The 17,375-nt window shown below is 41.9% G+C and overlaps 1 protein-coding gene across 1 annotated transcript in view; it reads left to right on the top strand.

Moving 5' to 3' along the window:
• The window catches only part of LOC128360927 (interleukin-1 receptor accessory protein), a 35,854-nt gene continuing 18,479 nt past the window's right edge, over positions 1 to 17,375 (top strand). Inside the window, exons 1-2 of the mRNA XM_053321484.1 lie at positions 1 to 71; positions 9,379 to 9,506. Coding sequence (XP_053177459.1) covers positions 70 to 71; positions 9,379 to 9,506 — 130 coding nt within the window. The 5' untranslated portion in view covers positions 1 to 69. The remainder of the gene's footprint in view (positions 72 to 9,378; positions 9,507 to 17,375) is intronic.

Raw genomic sequence — 17,375 nt, 5'->3', positions numbered from 1 at the left:
CGCGCCACCAGACCGGACAGACACCGAGCGGACCGTCCCGACCTGCTGCTGCTGCTGCTGCTGCTGCCAATGTAAGTGATGCTCCAGCTGTGTGTTTCATCTAATGTCTTCATGCTTTCCTCTATGGACTCTGGCTCTGTTGCTGTTATAATGAAGCTGATTTTATTATATTTTATTTTTATTTTTTATTATTCTATCGTTTCATTCATTAAAAGTCACCTTGGATGAGATCAGCACCGAGATGTTAAACCTACAGCTTGTTATCCCGGGTTGGATGGATGGACTCCTGTGTGTGTGTGTGTGTGTGTGTGTGTGTGTGTGTGTGTGTGTGTGTGTGTGTGTGTGTGTGTGTGTGTGTGTGTGTGTGTGTGTGTGTGTGTGTGTGTGTGTGTGTGTGTGTGTGTGTGTGTGTGTGTGTGTGTGTGTGTGTGTGTGTTTTACCTTTTATTATAACCATTCACAGTCCTACGAGCTGAACTGCGTTTAAAAATACCACAATTTATACTTTGCTCGGCTGCTGTTAATATCACATAAACGACAAAAAGCCCAAATACAAGTCAAATTTAATCAGATTAATATGATGTTTAATTCGGCTTACATCAACTCCACTAACTTGAACTCAATTTAAGAGATTTATCATTTTTTATAAACAGTTCGCTTGTTAATCTCTTTATCGTCACGGAAATGAACCCTGAACGAGTCTTTTTAAAAAGTTAACATCTGGTAAAAGTAAAAGTGCTTTCTTAATTATTAATATACCGAATTCTCTTTTCCTCCCTCCCTCCCTACTCCTTATCTTCCTCCCTTACTCCTTTCCTTCCATCCTTCCTTCCTTCTTTCCTCCGTACCTCCTTCCTGCCTTCCTTCCTTCCTCCTTCTCTCCTTTCCTTCTCTCCTTCCTTCCTCTTTTCCTCCTTTCCTTCCTTCCTTCCTCCTTCCTGCTTTCCTTCTCTCCTTCCTTTCTTCCTTTTTTCCTTCCTTCTTTCCTCCCTACCTCCTTACTCCTGATCTTCCTCCCTCCGTTCCTCCCTCTTGTCCTTACTCCTTTCCTTCCTGCCTTCCTTCCTTCCTCCTTACTGCTTTCCTTCTCTCCTTCCTGCCTTCCTTCCTTCCTCTTTTCCTCCTTTCCTTCCTTCCTTCCTTCCTCCCTCCGTTCCTCCCTCTTGTCCTTACTCCTTATCTTCCTCCCTACCTCCTTACTCCTTATCTTCCTCCCTACCTCCTTACTCCTTATCTTCCTCCCTACCTCCTTACTCCTTATCTTCCTCCCTACCTCCTTACTCCTTATCTTCCTGTGCTTTCTTAATTATTAATATGCTGAATTCACTATAAGACTATAAGGTTTTATAAAATATCTTGTAACTTGTAGAAAGGTTTGATCTTTATGTTCAGATGCTGATGGGAATGTTAAATATAGAGTTTTTAAACGGGAGTCTGGCGCTGAGTCTGTGTCAGTGTTTCTCCATCGATCTAGTCCGATAATCAGATTACCGTCTATCAGATCGGTTTGAGGAGGAGGAGGAGGAGGAGGAGGAGGAGGAGGGGAGGGGAGGGGGGTGAGGGGGTGAGGGGGGGAGGGGGTGTGCAATGATCAGCAGGAATACAGCTGACACATCATCATCAAATGTCAGCATTTCATTAATAAGTACAATACTTACTTTAACGTGTTGCATAAAGTATTAACCCTCCTGTTGTCCTCGAGTCAAGGAAGGGAGGGAGCAAGGAAGGAAGGAAAGGAAAGGAGGGAGGAAAGGAAAGAAGGAGGGAGGAAGAAGGAAGGAAAGGAGCAAGGAAGAAGGAAGGAGGGAAAGGAGGGAGGAAAGGAAAGGAAAAAAGGAAGGAAAGGAGGGAAGGAAAGGAGCGAGGAAGGGAGGAAGGAAGAAGGGAGGAAAGGAAAAAAGGAAGAAAGGTAGGTAGGAAAGAAGGACAGAGAGGAAAGAAAGAGAGAAGGAGGAAGGGAGGAAAGGAAGAAGGAAGAAAAGGAGGGAGGAAAGGAGTGAGGAAGGGAGGAAAGGAAAGGAAAGAAGGGAGGAAAAGGAGAGAGGGAAGGAAGAAAAGGAGGGAGGAAAGAAGGAAGGAGGAAGTACAGACAGAAGGAAGGAAGGAAGGAAGGGAGGAAAGAAGAATTAGACGGGGTCAATTTGACCCGGGAGGACGACACGAGAGTTAAAAGTCAAACAAAGAATTTTCTTCCAGTTTAAAAGAAAATATTCAACCATCAGCAGACATGCAGGATATTAACAACCAGGTTTATTCATTAATTAATTTATTTATTAATTTGTACGCCTGAGTTAACAACACTAACATACACACATCTTACAGTAATGATGATTTTAACATATTAAGATCATCTCTAACTGATCTTCTGTATATAAAACAACCTGAATAACTAAACTCATCTGAATATGATCAGTTTGGGCTTCAGCGAATGATTATTAGTATTTATACACTAATCAATAAATGGATTATTAAAGGAAAATATATTAACAGCACAACGATGGGTTAATAAAAGCTGATAAAACACAACTTTACATCTGGGATCCTGAGTTGACATACTGAAGGGGACTTAAAACCATGCCCACTTAGTACCGCATAGTACCCATCGTACACAGCGTACAGCTTCAATAATATATATGTCTTCTCTTTTCATCTGGCTGGGTGTCCTACATGTTCCAGGTGGGTGGGACTCCTTCCTTCCTTCCTGCCATCTGTCCGTCCTACCTTCCTGTTTTCCTTTCTTCCATCTTTCCTCAGCCTTTATAATAACTTCAGACTCTGAGTGTGCTGTAATGAAATGTGTCAGACTGAGAGATGGAAGCAAAAAGCAGCAAACACACATTTTTATGCTTCCTGTCACCTCCGTCATTTTGGATTTTGTGTGTTTTTTAAAACCAGGCCAGCATATTAGGTGTGTGTGTGTGTGTGTGTGTGTGGGGGGGGGGGGGGGGTACGGCATAGCATCCGTAGACTGTATAAAAGAAATGGACGTAACATCCGTGATGTCACCCGTTGGTTTGTGGACTGCTGCTCCAACCAGGAAGTAACTTAGAGCTGCATTCTATCAAAAGGCCACCAGGGGGCGACCGTCTCCATACAAGTCAATGGAGAATTCACCAACTTCTCACTTGATTTCTAACCTCAGTAAACGTTTTCAAAATGTGTTTATGGTCTCAATCGCTAGTTTAAAGCCTTCTTCAATGCAGTATGATGTTCATTTGGGACATTTTGGCCTCCCTGATTTTATATGTGACGATAAAGCAGGGTATGCATTAGGGCGTGGCTACGTCCTGATTGACAGGTTGATTGACCAATGTCCTCCTTCCCTCCCTCCCTTCCTTCCTCTCTCCTACCTTCCTTCTTTCCTTTCCTTCCTTTCTTCCTTCCTCCCTCCTTTTCTTCCTTCTTTCCTTTCCTACCTTCCTTCTTTCTTCCATCCTTCCTTCTTTCCTTTCCTCCTTTTCTTCCTTCTTTCCTTTCCTCCCTTACTTCCTCCCTCCTTTTCTTCCTTCTTTGCTTTCCTCCCTTCCTTCTTCCCTCCTTTCCTTCCTTCTTTCCTTCGTCCTTCCTTCTATCCTTTCCTCCCTCATTTCCTTCCTTTCTTCCTTCTTTCCTTTCCTCCCTCCTTTTCTTCCTTCTTTCCTTCCCTCCTACCTTCCTCCCTCCTTCCTTCCTTCTCGCCTCATGCCCATATAAGTAGAATCTGTGTTTTTATTTTTCCCAGCATGCACCTGAAATTTTCAAGATGGCGCTGCCTAGATTAGAAACTATTGGCTTCCGAGCAGCAGTCCACAAACCAATGGGTGACGTCACAGATGTTACGTCTGTTTCTTTTATACAGTCTCTACATTGAACCCACACTGGTCTGTAACAGGAGAATGAACCTGAACATACATGTGAACACAGAAAGGCTCGAGCCACTTCCTGTTGTGAGGCAACGCTAACCACTGAGCCGCCGTACCGCCTCGTACTAAACTAAACACCACGACCATAGATTTCACCATGTTTGTTTCGTGGTTGTCGAGTTTCGTCTCAAACAGGAACAAAAAAACCATCTCATATATTCAGCTTGTCTTCGCCACAAGGGAGGAAGAAGGAAGGAAAGGAAGGAGGGTGGAAGGAAGGAAGGAAAGGAGGGAAGAAGGAAGGAAAGGAGGAAGGAAGGGAAGGAAGGGAGGAAGAAGGAAGGAAAGGAAGGAGGGAGGAAGGAAGGACAGATGAAGGAAGGAAGAAAGGACAGAAGGAGGGAACATTTACCCTAACAGCTGAACTTAGATCTGAGGAAGGAAGGAAGGAAGGAAGGAAGGATGGAAGGAAGGAAGGAAGGACGGACAGATGAAGGAAGGAAGGAAGGAAGGTAGGAAGGAAAGGAGGGAGGAAGGGAAGGAAGGGAGGAAGAAGGAAGGAAAGGAAGGAGGGAGGAAGGAAGGACAGATGAAGGAAGGACGAAAGGACAGAAGGAGGGAACATTTACCCTAACAGCTGAACTTAGATCTGAGGAAGGAAGGAAGGAAGGACGGACAGATGAAGGAAGGAAGGAAGGAAGGAAGGACAGATGAAGGAAGGAAGGAAGGACAGATGAAGGAAGGAAGGAAGGAAGGAAGGAAGGACAGAGGAAGGACCTGGGAGCACGTTGTCTGTTTAAGGGTTAAGGGAGGTATTGTCGTCTCCATACCTGTGGCAAAAGATATGACACGCTTAGATACACACACACACACACACACACACACACACACACACACACACACACACACACACAGAAGCAAGTGTGTGTCTGTGTGTGTGTGTGTGTGTGTGTGTGTGTGTGTTTGATGGATGGTGTTGTTGAGCTGCTCTGCTCCCGCACGTCCCTCCAGGGATCCACTAGCTCTGCCTGATGGTCCACAGTGACACATCGTCTCTCCGTCTGTCTGCTGCCTCTCTTCATCTTCCTCTTCACCTTCTTTAATCGTCTCTCCTCCACCTCAAGCTTTCGTTCTCTCATATTTAAGCACCTCATCTTTACGGGTCAGTGATGGTTGTTAGTCTCCATGTTGGTTTAGTTTAAATTTAAAGGGTTAAAATGTGAAAATAAACGTATAAACGTAACCCAGCATCAAATTTCTGCTTTTAATCCATTTAGAGAGAATATATTAGAGGATTATGGTAAAAATGTCTAAGTGGTGTAACCATAAAAACTTTGTAAAGGAACAAAGGAAGGAAGGAAGGGAGGAAGGAATGGAGGAAGGAATAAAGGAAGGGGGAGGGAGGAAGGAAGGAAGGAAGGAAGGAGAATATATTAGAGGATTATGTTAAAAATGTCTAAGTGGTGTAACCATAAAAACTTTGGAAGGAAGGAAGGGAGGGAGGGAAGGAAGGAAGGAAGGAACGGAGGAAGGAATAAAGGAAGGGAGAGAGGAAGGAAGGAAGGAAGGGAGGAAGGAATAAAGGAAGGGAGGGAGGGAGGAAGGAATAAAGGAAGGGAGGGAGGAAAGAAGGAGAATATATTAGAGGATTATGGTAAAAATGTCTAAGTGGTGTAACCATAAAAACTTTGTACCAAATAATTCAACGTTGCTTAAAAACAGTAAATAGTCAATAAAAACACCTTCCCACCTTCCTTCCTTCCCTCCTTCCTTCCTTCCTTCCTTCCTTCCTTCCTTCCTAACACCATATCAACTAGTTTGGCATGATCTTCCTTCCTTCCTTCCTTCCTTCCTTCCTTCCTTCCTTCCTTCCTTCCTTCCTAACACCATATCAACTAGTTTGGCATGATCTTCCTTCCTTCCTTCCTTCCTTCCTTCCTTCCTTCCTTCCTTCCTTCCTTCCTTCCTTCCTAACACCATATCAACTAGTTTGACATGATCTTCCTTCCTTCCTTCCTTCCTTCCTTCCTTCCTTCCTTCCTTCCTTCCTTCCTTCCTAACACCATATCAACTAGTTTGGCATGATCTTACATTATAACTTTTTATATGTAATATATATCATTCTTTTGTGGTTACACCATTTGACATGTTCAGGAGCATTCAGTCTGACTTTTGGTAAAAAATGGTGCAAATGTCATTTAAATGATATAAAACCAACAAAAATACTAAATGTACATTTTAACAAACCTGATGCTGCTTTTAAATCTAGTTTAACTGAACCAACTCTTATTTATCACTGAGCCATGACCATTGGAAGATACTGTGAGAGGGAAGACGAGCTGAAAATAGATATTTCAGTAAAAAGGTCAAATCAGTTTATTTACAGAGTGGAAAACAAAAAAAACCCAAAATCTGACCAAAGTCCAAACCGTTCCCTGCGTCTCATATCTCCCACCACAGCTGCCCTCTCTCCTCTTTAGTTATTTATTCTCCCTGTCGACCCCGTCCCCCTCGGCTGTTTGACAGTCAGTCACTCATCAACCCGTTACCATGACAACAAGCAATGTGTTTCTCTACATGCTGATAGTATGATGTTGCTTTTGATCCAAGATCCAGTAATTTAAAGCTGATCTCAGGATGTTTGACAGAGATGGAGTCAAATTTATAAAAGATGGTACCCCTAACCACTCTCAGATCTTTATTAATTAATGTTGATTTTCTAAGACTGACAATAACTTCACCAAAACCTAAAGACCACTGCATAATGAATCAAGACAGAACAGAAGTGATTCTAGATTTGTACATGATGACATAGTTTATTTCCTTTTCTTTCGTGGGCGGTAACGTTCAGTTTTTAGAGGCACGCTTGTGTTTACTGAGGTTTCATAAAAGTCTGAAGGGTCAAATATTAGAAGCTCAGTTTTATCAGTTTCTGTCTTCCAGGATTTGACATGTTGAACGCAGCTCAGCAGAGAATTAAATCAGTTCTGACCTGCAGGATTCAGGCAGGATACAGCACGATGTCGTCTGCGTAGAGACAAACAGCACAATGTCGTCTGCATAGAGACAAACAGCACGATGTCGTCTGCGTAGCAAGAAACAGCACAGTGTCGTCTGCATAGCGACAAACAGCACGATGTCGTCTGCATAGCGACAAACAGCACGAAGTCATCTGCATAGAGACAAACGGCACGATGTCATCTGCGTAGCGACAAACCGCACGATGTCGTCTGCATAGAGACAAACCGCATGATGTCATCTGCGTAGCAACAAACAGCACGATGTCGTCTGCGTAGCGACAAACAGCACGATGTCGTCTGCATAGCAACAAACAGCACAATGTCGTCTGCATAGCGACAAACAGCACAATGTCGTCTGCGTAGCAACAAACAGCACAATGTCGTCTGCGTAGCAACAAACAGCACGATGTCGTCTGCATAGAAACAAACAGCACGATGTCGTCTGCGTAGCGACAAACAGCACGATGTCGTCTGCATAGCAACAAACCGCACAATGTCGTCTGCATAGCGACAAACAGCACGATGTCGTCTGCGTAGCGACAATAAGAGAAGATATCTATAAACCTAAATGTAGTGGAAAAAAAAGCAGAATCCAATTCAGGCTAAAATAATTCTGTTAACTTTCATGCAGCTAATATGTTATAATAAAAGTTATCTTGAGCTAATAAAATACATAAAGTTAGTTTAACGTAAATGAATTAAATGCATAATAATAATGATACATTTTAAAATAATTGAATTAATAGAAAAAAATATATAAACTTTTGTACATGTGATGTTTTTAATTCTGTTGTTGCCTGAAGACGTGATTGATCAAAACTAGCTGCAACAATTTATTGATTTAATTAACTGACAGAAAATATATCTGCAATTATGAAACTAAACTTAACTAGTTTGTTCAAAGTCAGCTGTAATAATAAACTTGACACTGACACAAATTTACATCTAGTTTAAACAGTGAGACCTTCAAAATAAAATGAATTAAACGTCTCCTCTCTGTCGTTCACACCTCACTGAGTTTTGACGAGAAGATAAATGAGCTGAATTCATGAGAGGGGAAAATGAACAGAGAGGTGAAGGTCATTATCATCCATCCATCCATCCATCATCGAGAGAGAGAGAGAGAGAGAGAGAGAGATGAGAGAGAGAGAGAGAGAGAGAGAGAGAGAGAGAGAGAGAGAGAGAGAGAGAGAGAGAGAGAGAGAGAGAGAGAGAGAGAGAGAGAGAGAGAGAGAGAGAGAGAGAGAGAGAGAGAGAGAGAGAGAGAGAGAGAGAGAGAGAGAGAGAGAGAGAGAGAGAGAGAGAGAGAGAGAGAGAGAGATCCATAAAATAAGTGTAAAGTTGGAATGAAGTTGGCTAAGCAATGTCTAACACAGAATTGGGTGATAATTTATACTTTATGTTTTTATTAATGATTCTTATTTCATACCTTTATTCAACATACTATACTTCTGTCTAGATTCTTTGTGTCTCTCGTACATTTTCATTTCTTTTTAAAAGAGAAAGACGTTACTGTGTGAAATCCTATTGAACAGAAAAGAAGAAGAAAAGGAAAACATCTCAAATATAGTGATAATAATAATAGTTGTAGTTTATGTTAATACTTCTCAAAAAACCAGACATATAATACGATCTCAGAATAGAAAAATGGAGTCAAATAAAATTAAAAAAGCAAATATTACATGGATGGATGGATGGAAGGATAGATAGATAGTCAGTTTATTGATCCCAACAGGAAATTCAGTTTTTCCATCAGCTCAATATAAACATAAAAGTAATAAAGCAACACACAGCAGACAATAAAAAGACAATAAAATGAGTGTAAAAGTAAATTAAAGCCAATAGATCATAAAGTACAAGATTAAAACCAAATGTACCGATATGTCTAAAAATAAATGGATAAAGGATATTAAAATTCAGTTATAAAACACAACCTAATAAAAGCAGGTTAAAACAACAATTTATATTTATACTAAAACACAGAATAAAAATATATAAACCAAGATAAGTGGACTTTATAATAATGTAGTTTCTAAATCAAGGAACAGCACATAAACTAAATATAAATAAATATGTTAATAAATATTTCTCTGAATATTGTAAAATCACATTTAATTCAGCAGTTTTTTATTTGAAGCACTTTTCATGGTGAGTTCAAAGTGTTTTCAGAAACATACAAGACAGAAAAAAAGAAGAAATAAAAAATGACTTAATAAAAACAGGAAGTGAGGAAACGCTGTCATAACTCATGAATCTGCAGACAGGAAACAGCAGAGGAAGTAAAAAAATATACCTTTTGTGTTGTCCCATAGTTTTCATTTTTACTTTAAAAAAAATTAAAAATTAAAAATTAGATTATTTTTCTTTATTCAAGTAAATATATGCATGTTTTTTTAGTTTTTTTTAGTTCTTTGGTTGCTGTTATTTATTTCCACTGAGCTTCATTTTAAAGGTAAAAAGTAAAGTGAGCAGAACATTAACGCTCTCCTCTTCGTCTCCTCTTCGTCTCTCCGCAGGGCTTCCTTCATCTCCTCCCTCCTCCTCCTCATCGTCGCCACCCTGACCTTCGTCCCCACTGTCCTCGTCCTTGTTGCTGTCTCCATGGCAACGCCGGCTGTCAGTCAGTCAGTCGATGAGCTGCCAGGTAGGTGACGGGCGGGTGTGTGTGTGTGTGTGTGTGTGTGTGTGTGTGTGTGTGTCTCATTACATGTTGAAGTGTCTCGGTTCACTTCACTCATGCTCACTGCCTCATTTCATTGACTTTCACTCAATTAAAACGTCCGAAACTGTAGAAATGTTATATAAAAACTGTTCTATAGGATTCAAAACCTGATTTATATAGAGGAAAATAAATGTGGAGTTAATATAATCCACTTTTAACAACATAATACTGTGTTTTTAAACAATTTTTACATCATCTGCTCACTTGAGGTTCCTCTGGTTGTACAGATGTTTGGTGATTTGTGAGGTTTTCTCTTCCTTTTACTGTTCTAATAATATTTCATGAATCTTCTCCACTTTTGAATTGTCAGCGTTTCTTGTGCTACTGAAGGTAAAAATATGATCCTGCAGCTCCACATTGTTTAAAAAAAAAAAAGAAGAAGAAAAAGCTCTCAGGTCTATTTCTTCTCGTTCATATGTTGCAACTCTGCAGAAACAGCGAGGTTAATTAAAAAACAGCGAGTGCTCGCCTCATGGGACGAAGAGAGGAGGCTTCCAGAGAGGAGAGGCTCATTTGTTAGGCTGTCTGAGAGTGGAGGCGAAGTAAAGGAGGGTTGGGGATTTAGAGGAGGGGAGGGGGGGCAGACAGTAGGAGGTCGCTGTGCAGGAGGATGGATGGAAGAGGAGGAGGAGGGAGAGGGAGAGGGATGGAGCTGATGGATGAAATGAGATGAAACTCTGAATGAATCCTTTGGGAGGCGAAACTTTGTGATGATGTCAGCAAACTGCTTTAATTTATACAAACGTGTTTAATGTTCCTTAAAGTCTGTAAAGTAAGAATAAATATGTGTTCTGAGTTTGACATACCACAGAAAAGTGTGTTGTTAACCACCCTGCCAAATTTGAATGATTAAAAAAATCGCCAAATATATGAAATTAGGCTTCAAAGTTGTGTAAAAATCAGCCTCTTTCTCTGCTCCCAAACGCTGAAGCCCCGCCCCCTACCAAGTGTCACCTGTCAATCAAAGTCACCACGTCTACCAGAAACATGGACGCTACGTCTGAGAGCTTTCTGCTGCTAACTCAGCTGCTAGCTCGGCGGCTAACTCAGCTAACTGGCTAACTGTAGACTGTAGTAGTAGTAGTGTGTGCTGAATGTATTTCTACCTTTACAGCAGCAGGGGCGGGTTTATGCTAATCACTAAATCCTGAACACAGAAACCTTGAAACACAGTTTGTGAAGCCTAGCTCCACAATTCAAATCTAAATGGTTGAAATGCTTTTTACACCTTTTTTAGAAATACATTTATGACCTATTTAATGTGTTTGAAATGAACAAAATTACACATCTCTCCATCCTGCATGAGCAAAACCGTCTCGCCTGTAAGAAAAACTGAAGTGTGTGCACTTGTGTGTTGTGCATGTGTGTCTCTGTGTGTGTGTATGTCTCTGTGTGTGTGTGTGTGTGTGTGTGTGTGAGTGTGTGTGTGTGTGTGTGTGTGTGTGTGTTCTTATTAGGTATAATTATAATACTTTTAAGAATGAACAGTTTTAATGATGAGAGTTTGTGCAGCTTGGTGTCAGAGAGGAGGGACTGATGTTGGAGATAAAACACATGAAGCTGATGAGCAGTTAAAGGATAGAGAGGAAACATCACATCTGATTAAGTTCAGCAGAAATGAGTGATGACACGTTTCCTTTAAAAACATGTTCAGATCAGATAAGAGTTAGTGTGAAACTGCTGCAGACCACTCTGATCACTTTTACTGACACTTCATTAGAATGAATTCAGAAGTCAGCTGCAGGTGTGTTGATGAAGACAGAAAGAGAGCACACATTACACTGATTTTAAAGTCAAATTTGCAGTAAAGTCACGTTTCTGTTTCAGTAAAGCTACAAATTACTGACGTATTGATTTATATTAAACTATCTGCAGGATAAAAAAGGTTAAATTGATGCAGATGTGAAGATTAATGTGAGGAGTCAGACTGTTTGAGTTGGAGTTGGTAGTTGTTGGCTTTCATACTGTGACTTAGAGACTCCCTCTCACTCCAGATTACATTATTTTATGTAATTTATAAATTAAACCAATAAATGAACTAAATTACACATCCATCCTCCTGCATGAGCAAAACCGTCTCGACTGCAAGGCTTTATTCTCCTAACATTATGACTTAATTCTCATAATTTCCAAAGTTGTATTTATTCATTCATTTATTTATTTATTTCCCCTCTTAGTATGGAAAGAACAGAACAGAAACAGGAGGTAGGACATGCAGATGTTCTTCTGTGACTCATGCAGGTAAAGATGATTTAATGTCGATGTAAAATCAAACAGCACAGATTGGAACTGAAGCCTCCACATAAGATTTAAGAGCAGTGTGTAGGATGGTGTGTGTGTGTGTGTGTGGGGGGGGGGGTTGTGGAGCGGGGGTGTGGGGGGGGGAGGTTGTTGAGGTAGAGAGGATGGATGGATGAGGCTGGATGTATTAGCGTAGATGGATGCAGGGTTAGGGAGGGAGGAGGAGGAGACGGAGGTGGACGGATGTTGGAGGGAGTTTTAATAGAAACTAATACTCTGGCAGGGAAAACCTGACAGGTCAATTACCATCACACACACACACACACACACACACACACACACACACACACACACACACACACACACACACACACACACACACACACACACACACACACACACACACACACACATTAATCCAGCGTTCAGGATCTAAGAGGCTGAAACTGTCCTGAGCTCCGAGTCTTAAACTGATGGTGTTCTCCAAAGGACCATGAGTCAGTTCTTATTAAGGTGGAGGAGGGGGGGGGGGGGTTAGGGTTGGGGTTGGGGGGTCTGAGGGTTTCTGAGGGGGTTTAAATACTTGTTCCAGAGTCCATCCATGTTACTGTTTGCTCCAGAAATAAAGTTCTTGTGCATCTTTTGTAATTTTCACTGTTTAGACATTTTAAAAGTCAAACGAGGAACCGGTTTCATGGTGTCTTAAAGGGGTCTGGGACTTTTTGAAGGGGTTTAAACAGTACTAGGAGGTGGTTATAGTGGTTCTGGTCATTTTTGACATGTGCTGAGGGTCTTTTAGTGGTTTTGAATGTATCTTTGGGTTGTAAGGATCTTTTAAGGGGACGATTAAGAGGTTTGTGTAATCTGTGAAGGTCCTAACATCTTCATGGAACTTCAAAATGCGATGAGGAACCGGTATCATGTTACTTTAAAGTGGGTATAGGGCTTCTTAAAGGGGTTTGACCAGTACCAGGAGGTGGTTCTTGCCATTTTTTAAGTGGCATTGAGGGTCTTTTAGTGATTTTGAATGTATGTTTGGGTTATAAGGATCTTTAAGTGGAGGGTTAAGAGGTTTGGATAATCTATGAAGGTCCTAACATCTTCATAGAACCTCAAAATGTGATGAGGAACCAGTTTCATGTTACTTAACCGGCTTCTTGAAGGGGATGTAGGACCTCCCAAAGGAGTTTAAACAGTACTAGGAGGTGGTGCTGGTCATTTTGCTGAGGGTCTTTTAGTGGTTTTGAATGTATGTTTGGGTTATAAGGATCTCTTAGGGTACTATTAAGAGGTTTGGGTAATCTATGAAGGTCCTAACATCTTCATAGAACCTCAAAAGATGCTGAGGAACCGGTTTCATGGTATCTTAAAGTGGGTTTAAGGCTTCTTAATGGGGTTTAACCAGTACTAGGAGATGGTCCTGGTCATTTCTGAAGTGGTATTGAGGGTCTTTTAGATGCTCCAGTAGTTGTAAGGATCTTTTAAGGCGACGATTATGAGGTTTGGATAATCTATGAAGATCTTAACATCTTCATGGAGCTTTAAAAGACGCTGAAGAACTGGTTTCATGGTGTCTTGAAGGGGTCTGGGACTTTTTGAAGAGGTTTAAACAGTGATAGGAGATTCTTGACATTTTTAAGTGGTGCTGAGGGTCTTTTAGATGCTCCAGTGGTTTTAAATGTATGTTTGGGTTATAAGGATCTTTTAAGGTGATGATTAAGAGGTTTGGGTAATCTGTGGAGGTGATGGAACTTCAAAAGACACCGGTTTCATGATGTCTTGAAGTGGATGTAGAGCTTCTTAAAGATGTTTAAACGGTACTAGGAGATGCTTCTCGTCATTTTTGAAGTGGTTCTGAGGGTCTTTTAGATGCTCCAGTAGTTTTAAATGTATGTTTGGGTTATAAGGATCTTTATGGGGAAGGTTAAGAGGTAATGTATGATTGTCATGGAACTTTATAAGACGCTGAGGAACTGTGGTGTCTTAAAGGGATCTGGGACTTTTTGAAGGGGTTTAAACAGTACTAGGAGGTGGTTCTGGTAATTTTTTAAGTGGTACTGAGGGTCTTTTAGTGGTTTTGAATGTATGTTTGGGTTATAAGGCTCTTTTAAGGTGATGATTAAGAGGTTTGGGTAATCTGTGGAGGTCCTAACATCTTCATTGAACCTCAAAATGTGATGAGGAACCGGTTTCAGGTAACTTAAAGTGGGTTTAGGGCTTCTTAATGGGGTTTAAACAGTGATAGGAGATGATTCGGGTCATTTTTGAAGTGGTACTGAGGGTCTTTTAGATGCTCCAGTAGTAGTAAGGATCTTTTTAAGGCGACGATTAAGAGGTTTGGATAATCTATGAAGGGCATGGAACTTCAAAATGTGCCTCCTTCTGTGGAAGAGTTTAGTTTATTGTGTTTATTTTAATCACACTGAAGTCATCCGTCTCTGTTAGACAGTGATGTGGTGATGAGGTGATGGTTTATTAGCAGTGGTTTATTAGCAGTGAGGGGGTGGTCTCAGGTCTCATTGAAGTGTATTAGACAGTGTTGTGGTGTAGTGAGGTGATGGTTTATTAGCAGTGTGGTGATGAGGGGATGGTTTATTAGACAGTGTTGAAGTGTATTATCAGTGTTGTGGTGTAGTGAGGTGATGGTCTCAGGTCTCATTGAAGTGTATTATCAGTGTGGTGATGAGGTGATGGTTTATTAGCAGTGTGGTGATGAGGTGATGGTTTATTAGCAGTGAGGTGATGAGGTGGTGGTTTATTAGCAGTGTGGTGATGAGGTGGTGGTTTATTAGCAGTGTGGTGATGAGGTGATGGTTTATTAGCAGTGGGATAGCGAGGTGGTGGTGGTTTATTAGACAGTGGTTTATTAGCAGTGTGGTGGTGAGGTGATGGTCTCAGGTCTCATTGAAGTGTATTAGACAGTGTTGTGGTGTAGTGAGGTGATGGTCTCAGGTCTCATTGAAGTGTATTAGACAGTGTTGTGGTGTAGTGAGGTGATGGTCTCAGGTCTCATTGAAGTGTATTAGACAGTGTTGTGGTGACAGGCTCATTAGTCATCACAGTTTCTTATCGAGTATTGAACGCTCGTCGTCCTTCAACCTCCCACATAATGAACTCATCCATTTTAAATGAGGCTGATTGGCTGAAGACTGAACACTTGAGCCAGAGCTGAAACCGCCAGTCAATAAAAACTATTTGCTAGTTTTTAAACCATCAATTAGTCGGGAAACTGAAACGTGTTGGTTTTGAGTTGCAGTTTGGAAATGTTTGAATCTCTCCTGGTGAATCATTTCCTCTCTGTGTTTAAGTGGAATAACTCTGAATACTACATTACCCATGAGCCTCAGCGACTATTGCTGTGCAGAGGAATCAATACAGAGCTGTGAAAGCAACAAACAACATCGTAACGGTTTAATTAATCCAATATTTAAATACTTTAACCCTCTCTGAGGATATGGAGAGCTTTCCTGAAACAGCAGGAACTGTACAGATCTTTCAGGGAGGAGAGGGGAGAGGGGGAGGCAGCTCATAATCCTCTGGGCTGTGATGATGATGATGATGTCCTCTCTGCAGCTGGAGAAGCACACACACACACACACACACACACACACACACACACACACACACACACATGCAGCAGGTCTAAAAGCTCTCTGTGGAGCAACGATGAACAGGAGTGTTTTATTTCTCCTGTAGTCAACGAGCAGCTGCTTAGTCTTGGTTCAGAGCAGCACACTGACAACTGGGAGGGAGGGAGGGAGGAAGGAAGAGAAGACAGCAAGAAGGAAAAATGGAAGGAAGATAGGGAAGAAGGAAGGAAGGAAGGAAGGAGAGAGGGTAGGGAGGAAGGAAAGGGAATAGTAGGAACAGACAGGAAGGAAGGAAGGAAGGAAGGAAGGAAGGAAGGAAAGTGGGCCAGATCGGTTCCCTCGATGGCCTGCTTCTGGCCCTCGGGCCTCATGTTTGACCCCCCTGCTCTAGAGGAGGTTTGTAAAATAAATAAATGAATGAATATTAATTCTGGGTTACGTTAGGGGAAGATAGAAGTATGTAAAGAGTTTCAGTGTATTTTAGTCGTTAAGTATGAATGTTTCTTATTATTTATCAGTTTATGTCAGACAGGAAGTAGGAAGTAGGAAGTAGAGAGATGCTGCTGTCATCAGGTCGATACGCTTGGTCAGCACTCTTTAAAACAGATGATGGATGAGGTTTCATCCTGTTAGTGACCTTCACTCTCTGCATGTTAATCCTGTTAAACTAAGAACACTAAGCACCAGAGCCAATCACATCTAAGCACCAGAGCCAGTCACAGCTAAGCACCAGAGCCAACCACAGCTAAGCACCAGAGCCAGTCACAGCTAAGCACCAGAGCCAACCACAGCTAAGCACCAGAGCCAACCACATCTAAGCACCAGAGCCAGTCACAGCTAAGCACCAGAGCCAGAGCCAGTCACAGCTAAGCACCAGAGCCAGAGCCAGTCACAGCTAAGCACCAGAGCCAGAGCCAGTCACAGCTAAGCACCAGAGCCAGAGCCAGTCACAGCTAAGCACCAGAGCCAGAGCCAGTCACAGCTAAGCACCAGAGTCAATCACATCTAAGCACCAGAGCCAACCACAGCTAAGCACCAGAGCCAACCACAGCTAAGCACCAGAGCCAACCACAGCTAAGCACCAGAGCCAACCACAGCTAAGCACCAGAGCCAACCACAGCTAAGCACCAGAGCCAGTCACAGCTAAGCACCAGAGCCAGAGCCAGTCACAGCTAAGCACCAGAGCCAGAGCCAGTCACAGCTAAGCACCAGAGCCAACCACAGCTATGGGTTGTTTTTTACTTTGGTGATGAGATGATGTGATAACTTGAGTTCTGGATGTTTTTTGGATGTTTTCTCAGCGTGATATAAATAAGTTGAGCTCCAGGGTCAGGGTTAGGAGGGTTGGGGGGGTTGGGGAGTATCAGAGTATCCGTCTGGCTTCAGTCCAAAAACAGCAGCAGCTTGTTCACATCTGTTTATTTTAGACTCTCTGCAGCTCCTCTCTGAGCCTTCATCCTCTTCTTTAACCTTCCTTCCTTCCTTCCTTCCTTCCTTCCTCCCTCCGTCCTTCTTACTTTCCTTCCTTCCTTCCTTCTTTCCTCTGTCCTTCTTTCTTTCCTTCCTCCCTTCCTCTTTTCCTTTCTCCCTCCCTCCCTTCCTTTCCTCCCTTCCTTTCCTCCCTTCCTCCCCTCCTTCCTTCTTCCTCCCTCCCTTCCTTCCTCCTCCCTTCCTTTCCTCCCTTCTTTCCTTCTTCCTCCCTTCCTCCCTTCCTCCCTTGACTGGAGGACAACAGGAGGGTTAATGATGATGTCGTTCAGTTAATGACGAGCTCTGTTAGATTCTCACATTAAACTCTATAAATCACACAGAGAGATTAAACTATAATTATTAAAGATATTAAAGAAACAGATTATAAAAAAACAGCAAGCTCAGCTTTTTAGTTTTGCTCCTCAGACCTCAGCTAACACTTTAATACCAAAATGCAACACACACACACATACTCGTTTTTACTACCTCG

This window comes from Scomber japonicus, chromosome 6 (assembly GCF_027409825.1).
Source record: "Scomber japonicus isolate fScoJap1 chromosome 6, fScoJap1.pri, whole genome shotgun sequence".
Classification (NCBI taxonomy): Eukaryota; Metazoa; Chordata; class Actinopteri; order Scombriformes; family Scombridae; genus Scomber; species Scomber japonicus.
Note: the sequence above shows the minus strand (reverse complement) of the source record. Positions and strands in the feature narration are given on the sequence as shown.